We start from the raw sequence: 24,891 nt of genomic DNA, 5'->3' as shown, positions 1-24,891 counted from the left end.
AAATAATAAATATGAAATTAGAGAGTCAATTTAAGATATTAAAATTTATAAGCAGAATATTTACCAAGGATTGAATATGAAGAGACATATTTTATATTAATTTATGCGACTATATTAAAATTTTTTATAAATTTGTCTAGTTCAAATAGCATGTAAATATGACGTGTGGATATTGCACGTACATATTTGTACAGATCACTTTATATTTTATATACATATTTATATTAGAGTCCTTAACAAACTAAAATTACTAAAAAAATCACAAATTAAGATTATATTTCCCACAAAGCTAAAAAAATCACTTGATAGGTTAAAGCAAATTGGGAAAATGCGGTCTAATCATTTTAGTGAACATCTCCTTAAGAGGATTTATAGATGATCAAACAAGTCATTGTTTATTCATTAAATGAATTCAATTGAAATTTTCCACTATTATAGTTTATGTCAATGATTTGAGTATTGTTGGGGACTTGGAGCCCCTAAAAACTTAAAAATTTATAAAGTCTTTGATAAAATAGAAATTAAAACTCACAGGAAAATTAATAGTTGTTTAGGGGTATAAATTGAATATTTAAAGATAAAAGCTTTGTCAAGTAGTTAAATTACATCGAAAAGTTCTTAGGCCAATTTTATATGTATAAAGCTTGTTTACTAAGGTATTCAATGTTAATCAAAACATTGAGAAGTGCGAAAGTTGATAGATTTTGACTCGTGGAGAGAATGATAAGTCACGAGTCTTGAATTGTCATACGTCAAACTTAAGCGTAGTTGATACATGTTTCGTTGTATTTATCCAGTTAATCACGACTTGACATTTCTTTATGTGATTTTATTATCTGGATACAACACTTTACCAATGAAGAGACATTGAAATGAAATAATATATTTTTAGTGCTATTTTAAAGAAACTAAATATCATGGATTCTTTTATCAATAAAATAATGCTATTCCATATTCTTATTGATGTGCATATGGTGGATACATATTAGACATACCTAAAGCTATAATGAAAAAAGGATATGTAATTCGCATATGAAAGCATTATAATATGTTGAAGATGTGTTCAAAAGAAATATTATACAAATTATTAAGGCCGTACTAAATCAATATTCATAACAAAATCAAGATAAAAAAAGAGAGTAATGAACATATAAGATGCTTAAATGAATTTGTACCAAAACTAATTTGTTAAAAATAACTAATGAATGAGAATTATAAGTTAGTTTAATAATTTAAAATTCTCTTTTAAATTTCATGCATAATATAAAGATTCGATTTAATTTCTATAAAGATTTATTTCTTCTTACTCAATAACTCTTGTCTCTTAGAAATTCTCTTATAGCATGTTTGACAATTTAAATTAAATGTTTAATTGATCTAAATATTATGTTCGATAAATCTTGAATTTGATAATTTAAAATTAAATTAATTTCATAAAATTCAATGACAATGTAAAATAGATTATACATCAAATTTTGAGAATTACAAATATATAAATATCATTACAATTATTAAATTTAAGTAACAAATTAAATTGTTTATTTTAAAATGTATTCTGCATTACCAAACATTCGAGTATAACAAACCTAAGGTGCCGGTGGCATGTTATTAAACCCAAAACCCCGGTGAGGTCAGGTGTGAGAAAATGGGGAAGAAAAAGAGGTTTCAACCTGAAACTGAAAAACAAGAAGAGAATAAACAGTCAAATGAGGTCTTCAATGGCGACTGTGATTCTGAGGAACCAAAGAGGAAGAAGAAGAAGAAGCAAAAGAGGAGTCAATCCGAAACTGAACATCAAGAACAGACTAAACAGTCGAATGAGGTCTTCAATGGCGACGCTAATACTGAGGAACCAAAGAGGACGAAGAAGAAGAAGAAGAATAAACACCATTCCGAGGAGATTAAGGTTATTCCTACCGTCAGTATTGCCATTCCTAGTTCAATCATCGGTAACGCTCAGTCTGATGAACTCGCTACTCGTGTATGTCTCCTCCTCCTTCTCCTCTTTTCTTTCTCATCGTACCCCTTTTTATTCACTTACATACGTCAATCTGTTTGGATATTTTCAGCTTGCTGGGCAAATTGCTCGAGCAGCAACAATTTTTCGAATTGATGAGGTACTGTTTGGATTTGATTGGCTTAGATTTAAATTGTTTGTTTGATTGAATTTTTCTGATGGTTTTTTGATTAGGTTTTGGATTAATTTTTTTAGGTTGTGGTATTTGACAATAATAGTACTTCAAGAGATGATCCTACTACTACAAATATGGGAACGTCTGAAGGGGATAGAAGAAATGCTGCTTTTTTTATAAGAATCTTGCGATATCTTGAAACTCCACAATATCTAAGAAAGCATCTTATTCCTAGACATAGTAACTTAAGATGTGTGGTCAGTCATTATCATTTTCTTCAGTGTTAGTTTTTGCTATCCGTTTTATTTTTGATGCATTGTTTAATTGTATGGAATGGGAGGGAAAGCAAGGGAAGGGAAATTAAGGGTAAGGTTTCCGTCCTGTGGATAGCAAATGGGAAGCAGAGGGGAGGAAATTGACGAGATGTATTCATTCAAACTTCATATAAACTAATCCCTCCAACAATAGCACGATTTGGGAGGAAAAGTCACCGCCTTTTCTTTCATTGCCTCCCCCTTAATTTCTTTCTTCCAATGTTCTTTAAATACACTCACAACTAATAGAATAACTTGGAAAGTGTGCTTAATGTTCAGGGCTTGTTACCCCCTCTTGATGCGCCTCATCATCTTAGAAAGCATGAATGGGCTTCCTATAGAGAAGGTAATGCCAAGTTTTCCCTTATAAACACAACTGAATTTATAAATGTGTTTTATGAATGAACTATCTATTTTGCATCAATATTATTGAGGTACTCCTGTTTGGCTGTTTTTTATCATCTCTGCTCCTCCATAACTTGTTAGAAGAATGGATTTAGTAATTTGATTTTCCAAGTTTTCATTTTGTCTTAAATACCATAGGAGTTTCATTTTTCATGCCTTTTCTATATAGTCACTTAGTACTGTATTGAGATGGAACGGCGTTCTTTGGTCTTTACCATACTGGCAATATGTTTTAGAGGAGGGAATGAAGTATTGAATTTGAATAAGGTGATAGTTGGATCCACTTACAAGAGGAATTCCGGTCTAGGGGATCATAATATGTTAAGATTATTTCCTTTTGCTCTGATTGCAAGGGTTATTAGAGGTGGATTTAGTTTTTGAATAGAACACAATGGAGAAAATACAATTGCTATCATAAAAATCATAATATTGAACAATTGGTATGGTTGTAATTATATGCAGTCTCTGCAGATATCTCTCATACAATATTTTAAGTATCAACTATCAGCTAATGATTTTTTTACATATCTTGTCTATTGTAATAGGTGTGACTCTCCAAGAGAAAGCTCCCAACTCTGTTGGAACACTAGTAGATGTGGGTCTTGACAAGGTACAATATTATGTTTAGCAATAATAAATGCAGATGGAACAAAATCTTTCCTGAATGATATTCATTGATTTTTTGTTTCTTAGCCAATCTAGTTAACTTATAAACATTATGTAGCAGTTATAATTTTCTTTTTCTTTTTCATTTTTCCAAATTATTAGTGTCTATTTGATGTTCACTCTAAAATGAAACAATTCTTCTAGCTATAGTTGATGCCTATAGGTAGTTAAGAGTGCTCCATAATTTTGGGAACACTCAATCTCTTAAATTGAATAAGATGCTTGATTCGTAATAAAGCACAAACAAAAAAAGCTATTCAAGATTTGTACTCAATAATTATATGTCTTTTTTTCTCTTTTGACTTGTACACTTGCAATATAGCACAAACAAAAAAATCTTAAATGCATAAACAAGGGGTGTGGGTGCTTCTTAGTTCTTACTACTGTTCTTTTTTGAATGTGTCTCTATGGGTTTGCTAGAATTAACCACATTACTTGAATAAACTTGTTAGTGTTTAATACATTTTCACCTCCTTAAAACCCCTCCTAGTATATGTGGCCTTCTTGTTGATATAGTACGGAAATTTTCTGAAAGATAATTTTGTATGCTCGTCTCAAAGCAAAAAAAAATTTGAAATTCAAAAAACATGGCATTGCCATTCGTCTAAATTGATTTATTGCTCTTGATGCAGAATGTTGTCATTGATAAAGCGCTTGAATCAGGAACAAGGGTCACTGTAGCCATGGGGACCGACCGCAATTTGAGTACTGGTATTGATTTATTATGTAGGCATGTCATGAGCTAGCTTCCTGATTCGCACTCAATGTGATTTGTACCTTTGAATATATTGTGATATTCTGTTTTGGGGTTTCATGACATTTTCAGTAGATTACATTTGATCTTTGATATATTGTATACGTTATAGCTTTTGGTAGGGATGGTCATGGGTCGAACGTGGGTTGGGTCTGACCAGACCCGGACCCAGACTCATTAATTTTTTGTGGACCCATTAAACAGCTCCCCGAGGTCGTTAATTTCACGAGGAGACTGCCAACCAATAAATAACCCACACCTTACACTATATCTAGTAAATTGGTGAGTACGGGGTTGAACCATAGGCAAACAAGCAAGCGGTTTTAGTTCAAATGGCAATACAGACTTTTGTTTTTGATTTGGTTTGAATAGATCAGTGAACAATTAACAACTAACTTTGGAATTAAATCAATATACTAGGGAATAGAGTTTTGAAAAAAATGACTAGTTAACATGCCAAGGGGTTTACAAATAGGTTGAATATCAATATTAAGTATTGTTCAGGAGATTCGGCTTCTCGGCGTATAACTCGACCAAACCTCTAACCTCAATCTAGTTCATAATTTCCAATTTACATCAAATATAGGAAATCATATAAGGGGTGTAGTTCATCCTTAAGACAGACTAGATTTCAAAGGAATCTTAACAAAGCTAGCTTGGGCTAACCCATTCAACCCTTAAACATGTTAATTGTCAAATACATCCCCAATTTTTAGATAAACTACTCAATCATGAACGAAACATTAGCAGTCCAACCACATCCATGGTTAACATGAATCATACAAGAAATGAAAATTAGAAAATGTAGAAAATTTACTTGAATCAACAATGGGGAAAAGGATGAATTCTAATAATAAAAATAAAGACCTAATAACTCCAATAGCAAATGGATTCAAGAAAATCTAAAGAATTTCAACTTGAATTACTTGGTTGCAAATTGTGCCCACAATGAAATTACAATTAAAAGTGTTTGAAAATTTCTGAAATTACAACCAAAATATACTATGGGTTTTTGGCAAAATAACTTATTTGACAGTTATATTATTTTGTTACAAATAGAGAGTTGGGAGGTCAAACAAGCCACTTTTAATGTTTGGTAAACTAGCTGATTGAAGCAACTTTATTGTTATGGATAAGTTGCTTTTGAACAAGCTTCTCGTAGCAGCGAATTCAAAATTAGCTGGTCAAATCAGTTAATAAAATCAGCTGACCAACTAGTGTAATTAGTTATCAGTACTTGAACTAAAATGAAAATGGAGTAACTTGCTACTCTACTATGGTGATGTCCTTCAATGATCTCCTCCCCAAATTCAGAAAAATGGGGATAACTTATAGCCAAAAAGGGAGCAAAAACCCACTTGCAATCTTCATCATTGCAGGGAAAACCCACACTAAACCAAAATCAGAGATAAGGGAAGGCTAGAATCAGAGTAAATCAATTGTAGGAAGTCTAGTACACGACACAAGTGGCCAATAAGGATTATACAAACAAAAAGCTTCAAAAAAAAAAGTAAGGTGCAGTTGTGAACTAGAGTAGTGCCAGTCGCAGTCGACTACTTCACAGTCAGGGCACTTCTTTTTTGGAAAATTTTCTAAGTGTTGAATTACCAAAATTGCACAGCTACAAAGTAGACCACCGGTTGCTCTTTCCCAATATCTACCAATTTCCAACATTTTGATTCAAGGGTCCGGGTCTTGGTTTCTCGGCTCATTTTATGCTCCTAAGCTTTCAATAAAGTGCATGAACACCTGAAAATGCTAAGAAAAACACATACACTATACCCAAAGCGTGAATCTTCGAAAATAATCAATAAAAGGACCAAACCAAGTGAAAATAACTTATGACACAAAAAATGGTCAAAATTAGGTGATAAAATGTACATAAAAGAAATGTTATCACCCATATCTGAACCCTTAGGGTCTAAAAATTTTAGACCCGAAACCAGACTTGCCGTTTGATGGGTCACCTTAAATGGGTCTTAGTTTAATTATTCATACTTAAACTTTTTTACATTTTAAAGGTTTCATTAGTATTAAATTGGGTCTATAGGTTGTATATAATTCTAAATTGAGTCTGAATAAATATAAAAATAGGTTTAGAACGAATTTTAAATTAATTTTAGGTTAATAGGTCGTTTTAGGGTCTGGGTTGGGCTTGTGTTTGAACACCATAGGCCCAAACTCGACCCAAGACCCAAACCCGGATCCATTGGGTCTCAAAAAACCCAAACCCTAAAATTGAGGACGGGCTTTGGGGGGGTCAAATAGGGTGTTGGACCCAATGACCCATGACCATCCCAGCTTTTGGGCATCATGCAGTCTGATATCTGAATCACTTCAAACATCTTATGAAGTTTATAATTTCTTCCTTTCATAATACATTGGACCCCATTTAGCTCGTTTTGTTTCTTGATTAACAAAGTACTTTGCTATGTGAATGAAAGTGGGTTCCTGGTGACCATATGAAGTGACTAATTTTTGTTTTGCACCTTGAAACTGCTTTCAGACTCTTCTACGTATTACTTCTAACTTATGATACCCTAGGGACTTTGCTACAGGTCGTTGATCCTTCCACTCCTAGAGAACAAGAGGGGATGTACTGGGGATATAAAGTGCGATATGCTCCAAACTTGAGCTCTGTTATTGAGAACTGCACATATGAGGTATTGCTAGTGATTATATCGGATTGAAGAGACATGTAAGATAATTTGTTTATTCATGCTTGATATCTGAACACATCTTGTATTGCTTCTTTGTAGGGCGGCTATGACTATGTGATTGGAACTTCAGAGCATGGTCAGGTCATCAAATCATCTGAGCTCTGTGTACCTGCGTTTAGGTATGTTTCCGACTAATAGCTCCATCTTTCAGTTATGAATTTGGTATGGGACAATATCATCTTGATTTAATAATCTTATAACTTGCCTCATGCCATGCAGTGTGAACAAACTATCTTTAGTGGGTTGTATATTGACATCTAGATTTTTTGTTCCTTTATTGTTTTATGTGAAAGAGTGGTGCCTTTAGTTTTTCCTTTTCGTTCAGTATCTCCTGTTAAAATATGCATATCAGTTGTGATAATAAGCTAATATAATAGTTCACTGCTGTTGGACCATGTTTAGGCACCTTCTGATAGCATTTGGTGGTCTCGCTGGTTTGGAAGAGTGCATCGAGCAGGATAAGAAACTGAAGGTGAGGTCTTCTAGGAAAATACTATATTTTTGGAATATCTGGTACTAGTTTGCACGCATTAACTGTAGAACATATTTTTTTTGAATGAATAAAGGGAAGTCTCTTTGTTTCATCACTGAGCCTGCTCACTTTTAACGTTAAAAACTGTTTCTTTCATTTCTGCTTAATCATACCAGGGAAAAGATGCAAGTTTCGTCTTCCATTCTTATCTGAATCTATGCCCTCATCAAGGCAGCCGTACAATTAGATCAGAGGTAACAAAAAATTTCCGTTACTTGATTCTTCAAAGCTGAAAAGGCGACGTAATATAATGTTGTCTTTGGAAAACAGGAAGCTGTATTTATAGCACTCCAATATTTTCAAGAACCAGTAGAGCGTGCATTACAGAAAAGCTAAGGTGTGTCTGATGATCGTCACATACAAACATGGGTGTCTTTTCTTGTGTTGACAATGCTAGTAGAAATAGGCCGACACAAATGCAGAACAAACTCTGATGACGAATGAAGTAGAGTAGTGGTTTCGTGCACAATTTTTTCAGTATATTTTTCGAAATCAAGTTTTGCTAAATTTTAAAGTTTTAGCATATTTTTGAGATGGACATGGGTAATTTAAGCAGTAAATCTGTTAGATTATATGTGATTCCTTGTTTGAATGCTACTCCAGCTGAGTTTGCTACAATTCTACCAAAAAGCTTTCCCTTTAAGCTTTCATTTACAATATTTTTTACTTTTAGGTTGGGCATCATATCAAGACCAAGAGGTGACAGAGCCATCTCTGGTACTTTTTATAATGTCTTAATCTGCAAAATTTCATTGTTCGCAATTTATTTGCATACGTATATTTAAACTCTTTTTTTAATACATCCGCATAATTTAAATGATTTTACAATGTCTTAATCTCTGTGTAAAATTTTATTGTTGCAATTTATTAGGGACGGAGCGTGTATCTAGCTCTACAAGTTTCGTAAATTGCCTCAATTTTTATAAGAAACAGAAGAAAACATGAATGAAATTCAAATACAATTGAAGAATATCTATCATCATAAATTGGAAGTGAAGAGGTTGTCTTGATAGATATTTATATTCACTATTAATATTATATTCACCCAATTCAATCTCGTTCTTTATGTAAGAGTAATATTAAATCTCGAACTTTTCTTTTAAGTCTCATTTGCATATAATGAAAATTCATATGGATATTCATATAAAAAATCATATGGATAGAAGAGTATATATTTTTTCCACTTCTAATCAAATTTAAAATTCTTTTCTAAAAGATAGTCTCTTACTTTATATCGAAAAGGCCAAATAATTTGATTGTGACTCTGATTTAATCATACTATTTAATAATTTTACTGTACAATGACAAATGGCAACTTATAAGAGCTTTGCCAAATGTCATTATTTTAATGGTTAACATATTATTAATTGTTGATTAAATAATAATAATTGCCCAAATGAACGTCATTTTAAGCAGTTTTTCAAAAAAAAAGATTAGTTATTTTAAAGATCTTATAACAATAAAATATTTGACCTAAACAATAAACTCTGGAGAATATTTGTCAATTTAACATACATTATTGTCATATCTAGAGATTTATTTTAAGAATTTATTTTAAGTATTGTACTGATATCATAGTAGGAGTATATAATGTTATCAAAATCATAATTATACTAAAAAACTTGATAAATTATAAGTGTTACAACTAAAGAGAGTTTGTTAAATAAAACTCATTTATTAGCTAATGAAAATGACATGACATTAATCTTAACCAATATTTCTCCCATCAAAGCATTTTAGACTAACATTTATTTATAGTTAAATTGAGTTAATTAGAGAATATAATATGTTGCATAATATATTGTTTCCATCATATCACTTCAAATGTCATAACTAAAGAGAGTTTGTCAAATTGAACTTATTTATTGGCTAAATAAAAATGATATAGACTTTGATCTTGACCAATATCTCTACCATTAAAGTATCTTTTGACTAACATTTATTTATAGTTGAGTAATTAGAGAATTAATTAAGGCATAATATATTGTTGATAATTTTCAAAAATATAGAGATAATTTATACATATATTATACCTGTTAAAATTGAATGTTTCTACTGCATAATATCTCTAACTTTATTTTTCTCATATCATATATTTATATGTGTCGATCGAAAAAACTCGTGCATTGCACGGGTTTCCGCATTAGTACTTCTATAATTTATCTAAACAAATATATTTGAATCAATTAGATTTTATGCGATTACATTATTAAACTTTATCTAAACATAATATTTCTTAAATAAGATATATGTGAGAGATAAATTCTTCAAATCAACTCTTACTTGAATTATCTTATGTTATTCACTCCATGATTATCAACCTTTTTTAAAATTAAATTTGTTAACCAATCTAAACTTAATGATCCTCATTTCAAAAAAAAAAAAAAAAAAAAACAAAACTTAATGAAGCTTTAATTTCTTCATATAAGCTATATAAAATCTCCATCAGGTGTGGACTGTAGATTATAAAATGAAAATTTAGATATAATTGAGCATTAATTTTGAACAAAAATTACTAAATTAGTACTTTTTCTACCTCTTGAAAATTGAAGCGACTCTCCTGAGAGATGGTCTTCATAAGAGATGACTCTTTAGGCCCGGGTTCAATAATTAAAAAAAACCTAAAAACTGACGTGGGCTTTTCACCCTATTTGGAGTTGGTGTTATAACCTATTAAAGTTGGTGTTATAACCTATTAAAATTGGTATTATAACCTATTAAAGTTGGTATTTGAAGTTGGTATTATAACCTATTAAAGTTTGTATTATAACCTATTTGGAGATACCAACTTTAATAGGTTATAGTACCAACTCTAGTAGATTATAATTCCAACTTTATTAGGTTAAAACACTAACTCCAAATAGGATTACGCAACGCACATATTTTTAATAGTTGTTTTTTTTAAGTAATAATGAGCCCGCCCATTTGAGACGCATCTCTTATAAAGACGGTCTCAATTAAGAATTTGCTTTATATTTTAGTTCCTTATTTTACATTGTTATTATTTTTTTAAAAAAATATTTCTATTAATTTATTTAATTTTTTAAATTTTGTATCAAATAGTACTATTGTTGTAATCTCTATGGACAGTAATTCCTAAAAAGACCGAACGAAGAAATAACAAAAAAAAAAAAAGAAAAAAAAAAAGAGTTCCTTTCTGTGTCCCCTTGGCCAAGAAATAGAGGAGAGCTCCAATGCCATTATAAAATCTTGATCACCTCCCCTCATCATCTCCAAATCCCCTTCTTACTTCATTTCAATTCAAGATTTTTCAGTGCTTCTTCCAAACACAACGCATTCTTAATTTCCAAATGCTAGAATTCTCATAATTCATCCCCAATTCATTCAATTTTAGGGTTCATCCTCAATTACCAATTTCAATAATCATGTCTCTTTCAGATGAGCAACTTACCCACCAATTACAACTCCTTAGAAACCAACTCAATAAAAAACAAACTTTCCAATCAGCAGTTTCGTCAATCAAATCTCTTCTAGTTCAATCCTACCCTTCTTCCTCTCCTCCAATCCGTAAACTCTTCTACGACGTCGTTTCACGCGTCGCCACCGTTCTCCGCACTCGCTACACTTTCCCTGGTTACCTTTTAGCCGGGGTCGAACTCCTCTCAATCGCTGAAAATCTAACTTCAGACTCCTCAGAGAAAACCCATCTCAAATCCTGCATTTCCAACATTCGTCAAACCCTAAATCAACAACAAGATGATGATACTACTTCAAATTCTAATTCCAATTCCAATAATAATGGTGGGTACCTCTTTGAAGGTCATCTTACTGTTGATCAAGAACCTCCTCAACCAAATTGGTTGATCCAGCAAAATCTATTGATGACTGCACTCGCTTCTCAATCCGAGAACAATACCAATCTGGAAAACAACGATGAGAATTTGGGTAGTTTAATGAGGGGGTTAGTTGAGAGTTTAGAGAATCTGGAAGAGTTTCTTCCAGCAATGGAGGAAGGAGGAGAGGGAGGAAGAAGAGTTGCACCGCCGGCTAGTAAAGAAGTTGTAGAGAAATTGCCTGTGATTATAGTCGAAGATGAAACAAAGCTTAAAGATGAAGCAGAATGTTGTATCTGTAAGGAGAAATTAGGATTAGGAGATGAAATGCAAGAAATGCCTTGTAAACATTTGTTTCATCCTTTGTGTTTGAAACCATGGTTAGATGAACATAATTCTTGTCCGATTTGTAGACATGAATTGCCTACTGATGATCATAAGTATGAGAGTTGGAAGGAAAGAGAAAAGGAGCTTGAAGAAGAACGGAGAGGTGCTGCTAATGCTGTTCGTGGCGGCGAATTTATGTATATTTGATTTGCTGCTCTTCCTGGGATCAATCTCATAAACTTGGTTTTGGTTTGATTCAGGTGCAACTTCTCTCATTATGTCAATTAAACAGTTGTTTGTATTGCATTTACAATGTGGATTGATGGGTCTAGCCTCTAATTGTATTATCTTATATGCTACAATTTATATATACTTAATATTTTACTTTGATTTATATATATACTGGGGTATTCTTCATTGATATTTATATCTTATTTGTTCCTCAATGTATGTTATGTATTAACAAAGAATATATTCATAATTTTAGTAGTTGATTAATGGAAATAATCTTAGTAGTTCTGGATTACTACTGTTTGATTGGAACCATTAAAATATACTCTTTGTTAAAGACTATTTTTTGGGTTGATCTGTTTGGTTTATGTAGAGGACTTGATGCTGTTAGAATTAAGATATTATCTTTTTGGGATGTGAGGCTAAAGGAACTACCTCATAGCCATGGCTAATCTCCTCCAGCGCCTGCTACTGTTTGATAGAGGCCAAGGAAGGATAATTCATGCCTTTACCCCAAAGTCCCTCATCCTTTTGAAAACCCTGAAATTGGTATTTTATATAGGGATTGATTTGATGGACCTCTCAATTAGGTGTTCTATCTACTTAAACTTACAAATTGTTTATCTTGGTTTTCTTCCATTAGTGTCTCCATGGTTTCGGTTGAGTATAGGCTTACACTTGAGCCTTTTGAAGACCCTGAAATCGGTGTTTTGTATAGGGATGGATTTGATGAACCTCTCATTTAGGTTGTATGTACTTAAACTCACCAATTGCCGATCTTGGTTTTCTTCCATCAATGTCTCCATGGTTCCGGTGAAGTATAGGCTTACACTTGAGCACCCTTTTTCAGCTGCCTATGAGGACTTTTGGGTGTCCTTAGGTCTGACATTGGATGGGACAACGCCATGAGGACTAGTACTGACTCGAAAACTTGAATTCTAGCATTAAGATTCTAGCAGATTTTGATTCTCAGCTTACACGATGTGGGACTTTGTTTAGACATGCCTTCTGGTGATCGAGATTGCACAATGACCAATCAATCTAATGGGTGCAGGAGTTCTTCGCTTGACAAGCCTTGGTTGTCAACCTGTCGCTGGTACAGATGATATGAGAGGTTGTTGGATTAGGTATTATGATGCAGTTCAAAGAGGGGATTTGAATGTGAATATGGAGCTCTTAGAGGTGGAAGGAGAAGGCCATGCCTTCTAAGATCCATCTAGTGAATTTGGATGCTCACATTGCCAAGTTTGTTCCAAATTCCGATGCCTTAGCTTCTTCCTCTAGAATGGATTTTAATTTGTTATTTTGATGTTTATTGGATTATTACTTTGTGCTCCCAAGTTCATTAGGCAACAACGGGAGAATAAACGAAAAAGTGAAAATCGAAATTCAATTTTGTAATCGAGAATTTAAAATGTATATTATGAATCCAAGTGATTTTTCAGTTTTTTTAATAGTTATATATATCTTAAAAAGCTCTCGTATTAACAGGAGAAGTGTAACTATTAAAAACGTTAATATGTATGCTGACATTGAAGTTGAGAGGAGAAAGACAGAAAATTTGATTGAAACCAATGTAATGGAGATTGAGAGCATGAAAAAATTATCTTCTAACGGATGCAAAGAAGGCCGACAAGCATCCGGTGAATGATAGGAGGAATACATTGAATACTTTTTTGACGTAATGCTATGTTGGTGTGACTTAACAACATACTTAGCCTGTTATTCGTCTTAATGAAATTGCTACTATTTCCTATAAGAGCTTTTCTAGAAAAATTAACAATTTCTTCATGATGTAGTAGTATTTTCTAATTTTTACAAGAACAAGCATGCTAATACACAACAATACATGTTTAATTCAATTACAAGGCATAAAACCATTTGATTTCACTTAGTGACACATATATTAAGAGTAATGTTATAGTTCTTACCTAATACTTGTAGTTTGAAGTCATATTGCAAAATATACTTCCATGAAACTATAGTAGATGAAAAGCTCCACATCAAAATATGTGTTTATTGATCTCGTATAGCAGCTTGAAGTTTCTAAAAGTGGGAGAATACTGTGTTGCTATCAAAACATACATCGCATGTACGCAATTAATATTAATCGGATATGATTTACAATTTATGTTTGGCTCACGATCTTGTATTGTTTTGCAGATGTGATCTTGACATTTCTCTTTTTATATGTATGTAGGCATAAGCTACGGTGATCTTCAGTGAAGGTTTCCACATGACTTGAAAATGGTGTGTGATCGTTCAAGGTTTATGATACTTTCTAGTTGTTCAAGAGTTGTCGAGAATGTCGATTTGCTCCGTGCTCGATAGCTTTAACTTGATTGGTAGGTCTTACGTGCTGGAGGATGTAATGCCGACTTCTGCTACTACTAGTGGACATCCACGCTCATCCCTGGTGTGCACATCGAAATTGCCTCGTGTGGATGCACGTTAGGCACAACGTACCCATACGCTAATGCACCACCATTGCTACTTGCTCCTCTCGTGGATATCAAATGCACTTTCCTCTTCGTATGACTGTGGACACATTTCGCATTATCGTCAAGCCCTCATCCTTCTCCTTTGACTTAAGCATCGATCACCCATACTTTAAGCCTTAATTGCTAATTGGTCTGACATTGTATACATATTTTTTTGTTATATTTAGTTGAAGATGTAGAAGTTTAAGCCTTAGCAATCAAATCTTTGTTGTATATATAAATATGTGTAATATAACTGTTTTCAAGTTCACTCTTTTTTGGAGCTTTATTCGCTTATGTGTGCAAATCTCTACTCATCGAGCGTTGAGGTCAAGATTGTCATTGTCGTGATTTGTTTAGGTTATATGTTATATACAATATACATAATAAATATTCGTGTTATTTCAAAAACAAATTCGTATTGGAAAATGGTGATTGGATAGCATAACACCATTGAGGTTACCACCCTACTATTTTTTTTTAAATAATACCTTATCACTTATAAAGAGTCATACGATATCTGCATCAAAAATAAAAAATAGCAAATACATAATAATTTTAACCAAAAATAATTTAAAATTAACAAAACTACGGTCGTTATGTATGAGATCTGACAATTCTAAATATCTTCTTCTACATCGCTGTTTGATACAGCCTTTTATAAGGGGGTCTTTCGATCGGTTGTAGTCTTGAGATAGAATTAAATTTGATGGAGTTGATAATAATTGCAATTTTATTGTCTACTGCATTATCGTGTTAATCTCTACCAACAAATCAATTAGTGATTAAAATTTATTATCCCAAACTCTCACTAAGAAAGAGATTAAAACCCAATATATGGGTAGAATCAACCTAACCCTACTAGTTAGAATTACAACCTCATCATTTTATTCAACTTAGTATTCCTTCGTTCTATTTAATTTGGAGTTTTTTTACGATGAACAAATGACAACTTGGATAATGAAATGAATATATAAGATTAAAAAAAAAAATAATTTGTAAATGAGATTAAAATAAAGTTAAATACTATTACCAAGAAAATAATGTAAAATTAATACTTGGTCACTCAAATGTCACTTAAGTCGAACATAAATTCTATCTCCATTTCCAATTAAAGCCATTTTGTCAAATGTAAATTTTAACTCCATTTCCGATCAAAGTCAGTTATGTGTTTCGATTTTTGAAAGCAATAATTTGCAAATATAAAGATTGCCATTGTAATTTGAAAAAGTAATAAAGTTTGAGGCTGTTTGTAGTTTTGTTATGAATAATGTTTCCGGCTGCATATTGGGAATCTGGTTTGATTGGGGGCTGGGGCATTGATGCTCTGAGTCTGATTATCTGCTTTATCAAGCAACAAAGCACAAAATCTCACTGAACACATTTTGAAATTGATGAATTGTAGTATTTGACTATTGGAGTTTAGTGTTTTTCATTGATGCAACAATTGCATTCTTCAAATATCCCTCTTTTTGTTTAAGCCTAAAACCCCACAAACCCTAATTTTATTCTTCATTGTGGCGAATATGATAGTAACTAAATTGATACAACGATCCATTCTACATCAACATCTACCCTTTCGTTCTCTCTGCAATTTGCCAAAAACCCAATTAACCACTCAAAAACCCGACCCATTGACCCAAGTTATTTCCATTCTTGAGAATTCTAAATCCATATATGCTCTTGATTCAGTCACCCACATGATAAATCGCCATACAGCTTCTTCATTTATGATGAAACCTCCAAATTTTCAAATGGGTTTTCGATTTTACATCTGGGCAATGAAGCACAGGTTTCTTAACGCTTGGGAGTTCAATGGTTTAGTTGGTGACATGATTCTAGATGATTCGAATGGATTTGATCTTTGTTGGGAAGTTCTTGAGGAGCTCAGGAATAATGGGGATGAAATCCCATCTGAAGTCTTTTTCGTGTTGATTTCCACTTCTTGGAAGGCTGGAAATGCAGAAAAGGCGGTTGAAATCTTCGGTAAGATAAAGGATTTCAATTGTAAACCTGATGTTTATACTTACAATACAATTTTGTATATTATGGTAGAAAAACAGGTGCTTTTGTTGGCCATGTCTGTGTATAATCAAATGCTGAAGTTAAATTGTAGTCCGAATATAGCTACTTATAGCATTTTGATTGATTGTTTGTGTAAAAGTGGCAAGGTACAGGATGCCCTTACTCTTTTAAAAGAAATGACTCAGGGTGGGGTGTATCCTAATGTCATAACATATACCATTTTATTGTCGGGTTTGTGTCAAGCTAATAGGATTTATGATGCACAAGTTTTGTTGAATAAAATGACTAGTAGTGGGTGTATTCCTGATTCAATTACTTGCAATGCTATGATTCATGGTATTTGCAAGGCAGGTAGGATTGATGAAGCAATTGTGACTATAAAGCATTTTCAGAATCAAGGTTATAGTCTAGGGATCAATAGTTATAGTTGTCTAATTGATGGTTTGTTTAGAGTTGGGAGATTTGAGGAAGCTAAAATGTGGTACGATAAACTTTGTGAGAGTAATATAACTCCTGATCTTGTATTATACACTATTATGATTCGAGGTTATTCAGAGGCAGGAAAGGTTAAGGATGCTTGGAAATTTTTCATAGAGATGACTGATAGAGGTATGGTTCCAGATACTCAATGTTATAATGCATTAATAAAAGGATTTTGTGATTTGGGTCTCTTGGAGGAGGCACTATCACTTAAGCTTGAGATCTCAGAGAACAATTGCTTTCCTGATACCTGCACGTATACCATCCTCATATGTGGTGCGTGCAAAAACGGGATGGTAGGTGAGGCTAAGAAACTTTTTGAAGAGATGGAGAAAGTTGGATGTTTTCCTTCGGTTGTGACTTTCAATGCACTCATTGATGGGTTATGCAAGGCTGGAAAACTTGAGGAAGCACGTTTCTTGTTCTATAAGATGGAAATAGGTAGAAATCCTTCTTTGTTTCTTCGTCTTTCACAAGGAATTGATCGTGCTATGGATAAAGGTAGCCTTCAAAATATGATTGAACGATTGTGTGATTTAGGTATGTATCTTAAGGCCTACAGGATTTTAGAAAAACTAGCTGATGATGGGATTTTACCTGATACTACAACCTATAATATCCTAATAAATGGCATGTGCAAGATTGGGAACATAAATGGTGCTCTTAAGCTCTTTAAAGAATTACAACTCAAGGGACAATCACCTGATTGTGTAACCTATGGAACTCTTATTGATGGGTTTTTTAGAGTCCGAAGAGATGATGAAGCAATAGGCTTGTTAAAGGATATGATGAAGCATGGGTGTTCGCCCAACTCTAATGTCTACATGTCAATATTGACTTGGTTATGCCGTAGAGGAAAGGTTTCAATGTCCTTTAACTTCTGGATAGATTATCTTAGGAGCTTAGAAAATCCGAATGATGAAGGGCTAAAATCAATTGAGGAATTTATTGAGAAAGGAAATTTGGAGGAAGCTGTCCGAGGTTTGCTGAAAATGGACATTGACTTGAACAACTTTGATATGGGACCATATACAATATGGCTAATTGGGCTATGTCAAGCTGGAAGAGTGGATGAAGCTTTGAATATTTTTAATGTTCTTCAGGATTTTAACATCAGTTTAACTCCAGCAGCTTTCGCGAAGCTAATACAGCTTCTTTGCTCAGAATCAAAGCTGAATGTTGCCGTGGATGTTTTTCTCTACACACTCGATAGAGAGATTATGCTATTGCCACCAGTTTGCAATAAGTTACTTTGCGCTCTCTTGAGTTCTGAGGCTTACGTGAAGCTTGCTTTCAATGTACTGGAAAAAATGGAAGCTGTGGGTTATAACCTTAAAATTCATCTTAACCAAAAAACAAAATCGCTTTGGCAACATCATGCACACAAGCGGGAGTCAATGATGGCCGGCTAATCCTGTTTGCCTTTGGTTCACCTGAATGCTGTATTCGCTACAAAAGCTTTGTTATATGAATTGGTAACATCTCTTGGTAAGGCTATATTTATTTGTGCTCAATTCCTGAAACATTTCTTTGTTACATTCTTAGATGTACTAATCTCGAATATATAAAAAGTGAAACTTTACTTGGAGGGTGAAAGGAATATTGATCCTGAATTACCGGCCTTTAACTGTGTTTTGCTGCATATTTAAGTCTTTTTGTGGCATAATTTCGTGTGTAAATGTTTATTTTTCTGTTTATGACTTTGTTGGGGACATGGCTTTTGTGTATGTTTGTGTCAGGAAGGTTATCTTTCTAGATTTGGGAAAATTTTCTTGATGTCCTTTGCCCTTTGTGATACATGGCTTTGCATTTGCATTAATTTCTGATTTTGAACTCTTCCTTGGACTTTGTCTTGATTAATTAATACAATTTTTCTTGTTCCTTTGTCTTACTCTACTGTTACTGGTCTGGTGTTGAATATCTTGTTTGTTTTGCTTCTTTTTCAGATAATGTCATTGGAGGTTGTTCTCTATGCGCCGGCTACAGTGGTGTGGTTTTTTACTTTGATTCGCTTTGCCCCATAGTGCAAAATATCAGTCGCAGCGTCATATTGTGACTGTATTGTAAATATTTTTGAGCTTACCACGACCGAAATATAGATCAAGACAACAACAAAATATTCGCATATACAGGGATAGCCGTTTTTCCGTTTTGCAAGCACGACCTAAATAATATTTTTGCACTATGCTTTGCTTCTGGGTATGAATACCTTCAGACGTATTCACTCCATTTGGGTGCCTTTTCGTTCTCTGTTTCTTTGGCTCCTTTTCCCTATTGAGGTTTGCTCGACTTCCTTTTTACAGATTATATAGAGCAGGCCTTCTTGAAAATTTTTATAGGATTTGTTGTTTTTTGAGCATTGGCTTGTTTCTCTTTTCTTTTTTTTCTCCTGCATATCTATGGTTGCTGCGTGTGCTAAACTTTGCTGAATTATCTTGTCTGCTACGTGAAATATCAGGTTAGTTTTTTTGTTCGTTATGTTGATGAAATCGCTCATTTGTATACTTTGAAATTTCTCTCTTTCACTCCTGGATTTAGTAGCATCTTCTTAGCTGTATTAATTGAATTAGAAATAATTAGGAATGTGTTGAAGTTTGTGAAAATTACCCTAAGGAGAGAACCTTGCTTACTTCTGTTTGTTCCATGTTGTATCTCTTTTTTATTGGACTGTTTTGGTTTCATTGAGTGAAAAAAATGACAGTGGGCTGAAAATTGTAGTGCCTCAATGGGATACTTCACAGCTACTCTAAATCTTTAGCTAAGTGGTTAGTGTTTGAATTTATCGCTCACAGATCAATGATGTAGACATGCTATAAATTAATTGTTTTGGGGATTCAGTTTGTAGTACTAATTGACACAAAGAAAAAATATAACCAACCATGATTACTCGAGGTGGTTTTGCACTGCTGATCAAGTTGGGTTGGGACTTGGGAGGATTGAGGGGAATACATCATACAGACACAAACTGGGTGGTTAATGTTTTGTGTACTGCTTATACTTCTTCCTGTGAAATGGTTGTTGCCAAGCCACTCCTAAACTGCATGAGATATGATCGTAAGTCATGAACATATTTCCATGACGAACTACTCTTTGTTTGCTTCAAAGTGTGAGTTTTTTTGTCTGTTTGTGTTTGTTAATTTGAAGGAAGTATTTGAGTTGTCTTCGTATGTGGTATCGCATGCAATTTCAATTAAAATCGTAGTGTTGAAGCATCAAAACTGAGAGTTGAATCTGAACTTAATTGTTATTGGAGAGTGAATGTTATTTCAAATCTTGAAAAATTAAAAATGAGTTTTCTGAATTCATTGTTATTTTTTTGAAAATTCAGGACTTGTGTTTGTCATTTTAGTTCTGATTTTCTGTTTTATTTTGCAGTACAATGATTTCCTCTGGAAAGGAGCGTCATTAAGCTTAGGAGGAAAATAATACTCCTATCTTCCAAGTCTAAGTTCAGTTTGTTTAATCATTTCCCCAAAGGTTTTACATTCAAGACTCTCATCAAGGTTGGTGTTCGACTCTTATGCTAACATTGAACTGATATGTTGATGACTTAAGTGTTTATTTATAAATTATAAAGTTTATGCTCATTTTGTTGGGAGGGATATCAACTATTGCATTTTTTTTATTTTTATGGGTGCGGCGGATTTGATTTTTTTTTTTTTAATATTTAATGGGTTCTGAATGTGGGGTATTATTCGTCATGTCTGGATTAATTGTTCAATGGGTAACATTTTATCAAAAATATTGTGTTCAAGTGATGGTATGATTGCTGATCAATTGTGGGTAGATGAATACTTTTTATTTATTTAACGAGAAAAACATATAGAAGCTGGGAGGAAGTGGTTTCACATTGTTAGGATAGAACAACATGCAACCGTGTCAAGTGGCTTTCACCTATGCGGGTTTGGGGGATTACGATGTATGCAACCTTACCCTTGTAATAACAAAGAGGTAGGTACTTGTTACTTGGAGGATTTTGAGTTTTTTTCTTCAATTTTGTTTTTGACGCTACTTTGTCTGCAACAGGATAAAGTAGAAATCTGTAAGATAGTTTCTTTTGATTTTTATTGCATACTTATGGCCTATGAGGAAGCTTTTCCCTAATATTTTCCCTCCTTGGTTGAGACTTGAGATGCTTATTTTCCTTGTTGCTATATATTCATATGGGCTTTCTGCATTGCATATTGCATTGATGATAGTAGTCATTAATAATTTCAGATTGCTGAACTTCTTAATATAATGAAGCTGATTTGAGTTGCTAACTTAGCGTCATTCCGGTTTTGAATTTCTCAACTGATGCCCTTGTAAGAGTATCTAATTTAGGTTTGTTGCTATGTTCATCCTTGATCATGTTCTTGAGCATAGATTACTACAAGTTGATTGCTGTTTCCTTTATGGAACATGCCTGAATTAGGGCATTTGTCATTTAAAGCGTAGTAAGTTTCATCTTGAGTTACCTCCAAGCATTTTTTTTCACAAAACCAGAGAAAATTTTATTATTTGACAGTGGAGAAATTTACCTCTACGGGCCTTGCTTAGAGTTATTTCATGCCTTGTCATATAAGCTATGGGGTTGAGGAAAAGAAGAATTGAAAGAAATATTTATTTATTTCCATATTATACTCGATTCTTTGTCATATAAGCGGGGAAAAGAAGGGGAGGGAAGATTGATGTGTATTCGTTCCAAATCTTTACAATGTTGGAACGATTTGCTTACAAACAGTGAAAAAAAAATTATTCCTTCCAATTCCCTTCCCTCCATTTCTCATTCCCCCTTCCCTTTTGGGTATCCAAATGAAGGAAATGATATCACTCCATTTCACTCCATTTTCCTTTCCTTCCTTTCCCTCCATTTCCCTTCATTCAAACATAGCATAAATTTAATGAAGTATTCTATTTTATATGTTGCATATTGTACATGATTTTTTCACGATTTTGCTTTGTTGCTTATCAAAAGCTCATGCTTGTCTATCATGTTTCTTCTTTGCTGACCTAGAAAATATAATTTTGTGTCTTTTGCTAGAGATAAAGCAGGAAGTACCATTGGGCCATCCACTTAAGGACTAGCTATGGATCTGCTGAGGCTTAGTTGGAAATATGCTTGGAAAGCTATAGGGTATCCAAAGTTCAATATAGGTCGGCAATGCGCAAGGGTGCAATCCTTAAATTGGCCAAACTCAAAAATCACCACCAGTCACCCTATGACGTACCCCCATACAATCCCATAAACCTTACTTTCTCTGCCACAAATAAAGCTAATTCACCCAATTCCCACCAACACAACTTATTATTCACCTTCTATGTTACCATGAGAGTTATAAGGCGATTATGAGATAAGAAGATGCAAATCAAGCGATCCATAAGGCCTCTGTATCTGCTGCGATGATAAGTGGATTTTAAGTCGCCACTATAAGAAAAAGCGAGAGCTAATTATCATGATAGCCCAAGATGATGATTGAGAACTTGAATTTGAGGTGATAGCAGAGGAAGCGAAGGACGAAGGGGTGGAGATGGAAATGGAACCACCCACAATTTTACCTCAAGGCGGTTGTGGTAAAACTAGCCGTGCGTCACAAAATACTAAGCGATTTGGGTTGACTCAGCACAGGCAGTTCATGAAGGGGCAAGGTGAATGTAAGGAGGTTCTTCTCTACCTTCCAGAGGCCGAAATCAGAGAGATCTTACTCTCATTAGTAGGCATTTCCGTTGTGATCCTCAGGATCGATTGGCTTGTAAAAAAGGCCCAGTAACCTCCAGTTGGTAGTTTTAAACAATGAAGTTCCATCGAGAAAAAACAAGGTAGTATTGCAAGGAAATCCTTCATTAGGCTGAATATTAACTTCATTTAAGGCCGTGATTCATACTTTGTGGAAAGAAGGGGTTGGAATTAAAATAGGTTGAAACTTTTGGATAGGGAGGAAACAACCAATGCGTGGCTGCCGTTTCTGTTTCAGTCTTCCTTCTGTCCGATAGAGATTTCAATGAGCTTTTCTGGAAGGAGATTTTCAGACTCCAGGGACCAGGATACCAACTTGTTCTGAAGCATAGCCTATCACCCGTAAGATGGCCGATCCAAAATGCGAATCAACCCTTAAGAAATATACATGAGTTGTTTTATGTAATGGGCACCCCAGGAAATGGGTTCATGGATTCATTGAGCGGAATACCCACAACACGTAATATCATACTGAAAGCAAGATGACTCCCTTCCGGGTTTATACAGCCTGCAACCACCACCTCTGTTCATTTTGGGCAAAGCAAGACCCCTGTCGACAGCCTGAAAAAGAGTTGCAGTGACCGATGGACCTACTGAGAGCTCACTCAACAAACCATGAAACTGCAGCGTAGCATAAGAGAACTGAAATGGAGTTTAATGTTGGGGACTCGGAATGTCTCAAATTACAACTATACAGACAGCGATTATTAGCCACCCGATTTTGTGAGAAGCTGTCAGCTCAATGCTGTGGTCTGAAGCCGTGATTTATTCAGAAGCGCTCGCGTTTGTCCTGTTTTCCATTTGTCTCACTGAAAGAAGGTGAGCAGTGGGCCCAGCAACAACTCATTGACAGTGAAGTGATTTGGGGCTGGTAGTGATACTATGATGGGAGTGTACTGGAAGTTTATTGCTATATTTGCAGCTCATAGCCAGCTTTTTAACTCCTCAACCTCATTGTATGGCTGGATTTTACTTGGAATATATATTTGACCTGACCACCTCCACACCTTTAAGCTTTCTATATATAGATGGGCCCTTTTCTTCCACGAACAAACAATGATTTTATTTTATGAAAAATAATTATTTTAGGTCTTGTTTCTGTTAGATAAGCAAGTATACTTTTGACGAATATAATTATTTTTTTCTATTTTATCATGTAATAAAAAATAATAATTAAGTAATAATATAAATTTTTTTCTAAAATAATGACATCGTTCATAATTTTTTTTGTGCAGATATTCTCGTATTCAAATCTTTTTACTCTATTATATATTTTACTCGAATTTTTTATTAGAAAGATTTTAAATGTTATCAGTTTAGATAATTAATTATAGATTTACAAAAAAAACAAATAGTAGACGCAATTAAGATACTTAGAATTTATAAACATGATACACCTTTTATTTGGTCTTATTAATGTTCAATGCTTAAAAAGTGAATATTATATTCGAGCTTATGAATATCATAACATAATCCCATCGTTTACAAATGTTCTTCCTATTTACTTTTTACACAGTTTTTAAAGTAAATTTTGAGCTTAAATATCTCTAAATACGCATCATAAAAAATTACAAAAAATATATAATAAAAAAGTATACATTAAGACGAATTTAACAAGATATCACATGGATATATTTTATCATCTATATATGTCTTAAAAATTTTAATCAAATTTCTCGCTTCAAAATAAAATATTTAAAGGAAAAAACATTTAAAAAGAAAGGTAGTATAATATTAGGATTTTTATCCTTCCAAAAGGTCATTTGACTCATTTCAAGGCTACAAAATAGTAGAGAAGTTATTTGGAATTTCAACTTAACTTAATCCATTCGTGTAAGCATATGATGCGGGAAAATCCCTACATATACTTCTATACGCTTAAATCTTTAAGTTGAATATTGTAAGCTTTTTTCTGGTGTGTTTTTCTATTCTATTCTCTTGGTTTTTTTGGATTTGCTATTTATGTTTAAAACGCTCACTTTACTAATATTGTAAATTTCAATAGACAAAAAAATATTTTAATTGGTTAAGTTTGGAATGTTCAAAGAGATATTATAATTTTTTTGGAGAAATTGTAAAAAATAAGTTAATTTTTCTCTATTCACTGAAAATAAATCCAACTATTGTTTATTTTTAAATAAACCACCTATTCGGTATAATTGCTGAAAATAAACTTAATTATTGTTTATTTCTAATTTTTGAATTACAAAGAAGTTTTGAAGATTGTTATAAATAATAGGTTTGTTTATGTTTAGCAAATATACTTTTTATGTGAGTCTATTTAAAAATAAATAATAAGTGGATATATTTTCAGC

At 33.4% G+C, this 24,891-nt stretch overlaps 3 protein-coding genes across 9 annotated transcripts; all 3 read left to right on the top strand.

Annotated features, from left to right (window-relative positions):
* Nucleotides 1–1,577: 1,577 nt before the first annotated feature.
* On the top strand, nt 1,578–8,341 carry LOC130825143 (uncharacterized). Its single transcript, XM_057690206.1, has 11 exons — nt 1,578–1,981; nt 2,070–2,117; nt 2,213–2,389; nt 2,726–2,792; nt 3,397–3,461; nt 4,150–4,228; nt 6,816–6,934; nt 7,031–7,110; nt 7,394–7,463; nt 7,640–7,717; nt 7,794–8,341. Exons 1-11 carry the CDS (start codon nt 1,646–1,648, stop codon nt 7,857–7,859), a joined length of 1,185 nt encoding a protein of 394 aa, XP_057546189.1. The 5' UTR covers nt 1,578–1,645; the 3' UTR covers nt 7,860–8,341.
* A 2,328-nt stretch (nt 8,342–10,669) lies between these two features.
* On the top strand, nt 10,670–14,626 carry LOC130825142 (E3 ubiquitin-protein ligase AIP2). Of its 4 annotated transcripts, none has more exons than XM_057690203.1 (2): nt 10,670–11,904; nt 14,076–14,626. In XM_057690203.1, exon 1 carries the CDS (start codon nt 10,910–10,912, stop codon nt 11,849–11,851), a length of 942 nt encoding a protein of 313 aa, XP_057546186.1. In that variant the 5' UTR covers nt 10,670–10,909; the 3' UTR covers nt 11,852–11,904; nt 14,076–14,626. The 4 variants fall into 4 exon arrangements, with proteins under 4 accessions (XP_057546186.1, XP_057546184.1, XP_057546187.1 ...); XM_057690201.1 differs by having other exon boundaries at nt 12,519–14,626; XM_057690204.1 differs by lacking the exon at nt 14,076–14,626 and adding an exon at nt 12,594–14,002.
* An 822-nt stretch (nt 14,627–15,448) lies between these two features.
* LOC130825140 (pentatricopeptide repeat-containing protein At1g79540) lies at nt 15,449–23,740 on the top strand. Of its 4 annotated transcripts, none has more exons than XM_057690198.1 (4): nt 15,449–18,335; nt 18,807–19,139; nt 20,236–20,363; nt 21,884–23,740. In XM_057690198.1, the coding sequence occupies exon 1, from the start codon at nt 15,882–15,884 to the stop codon at nt 18,270–18,272; it is 2,391 nt and encodes a 796-aa protein (XP_057546181.1). In that variant the 5' UTR covers nt 15,449–15,881; the 3' UTR covers nt 18,273–18,335; nt 18,807–19,139; nt 20,236–20,363; nt 21,884–23,740. The 4 variants fall into 4 exon arrangements, with proteins under 4 accessions (XP_057546181.1, XP_057546182.1, XP_057546180.1 ...); XM_057690199.1 differs by having other exon boundaries at nt 15,450–18,348; nt 18,807–19,318; XM_057690197.1 differs by having other exon boundaries at nt 15,450–18,348; nt 21,884–23,739.
* The last annotated feature ends 1,151 nt before the right edge of the window (nt 23,741–24,891 follow it).

Source organism: Amaranthus tricolor, chromosome 10 (genome assembly GCF_026212465.1).
Source record: "Amaranthus tricolor cultivar Red isolate AtriRed21 chromosome 10, ASM2621246v1, whole genome shotgun sequence".
In the NCBI taxonomy this organism is placed as follows: Eukaryota; Viridiplantae; Streptophyta; class Magnoliopsida; order Caryophyllales; family Amaranthaceae; genus Amaranthus; species Amaranthus tricolor.
Note: the sequence above shows the minus strand (reverse complement) of the source record. Positions and strands in the feature narration are given on the sequence as shown.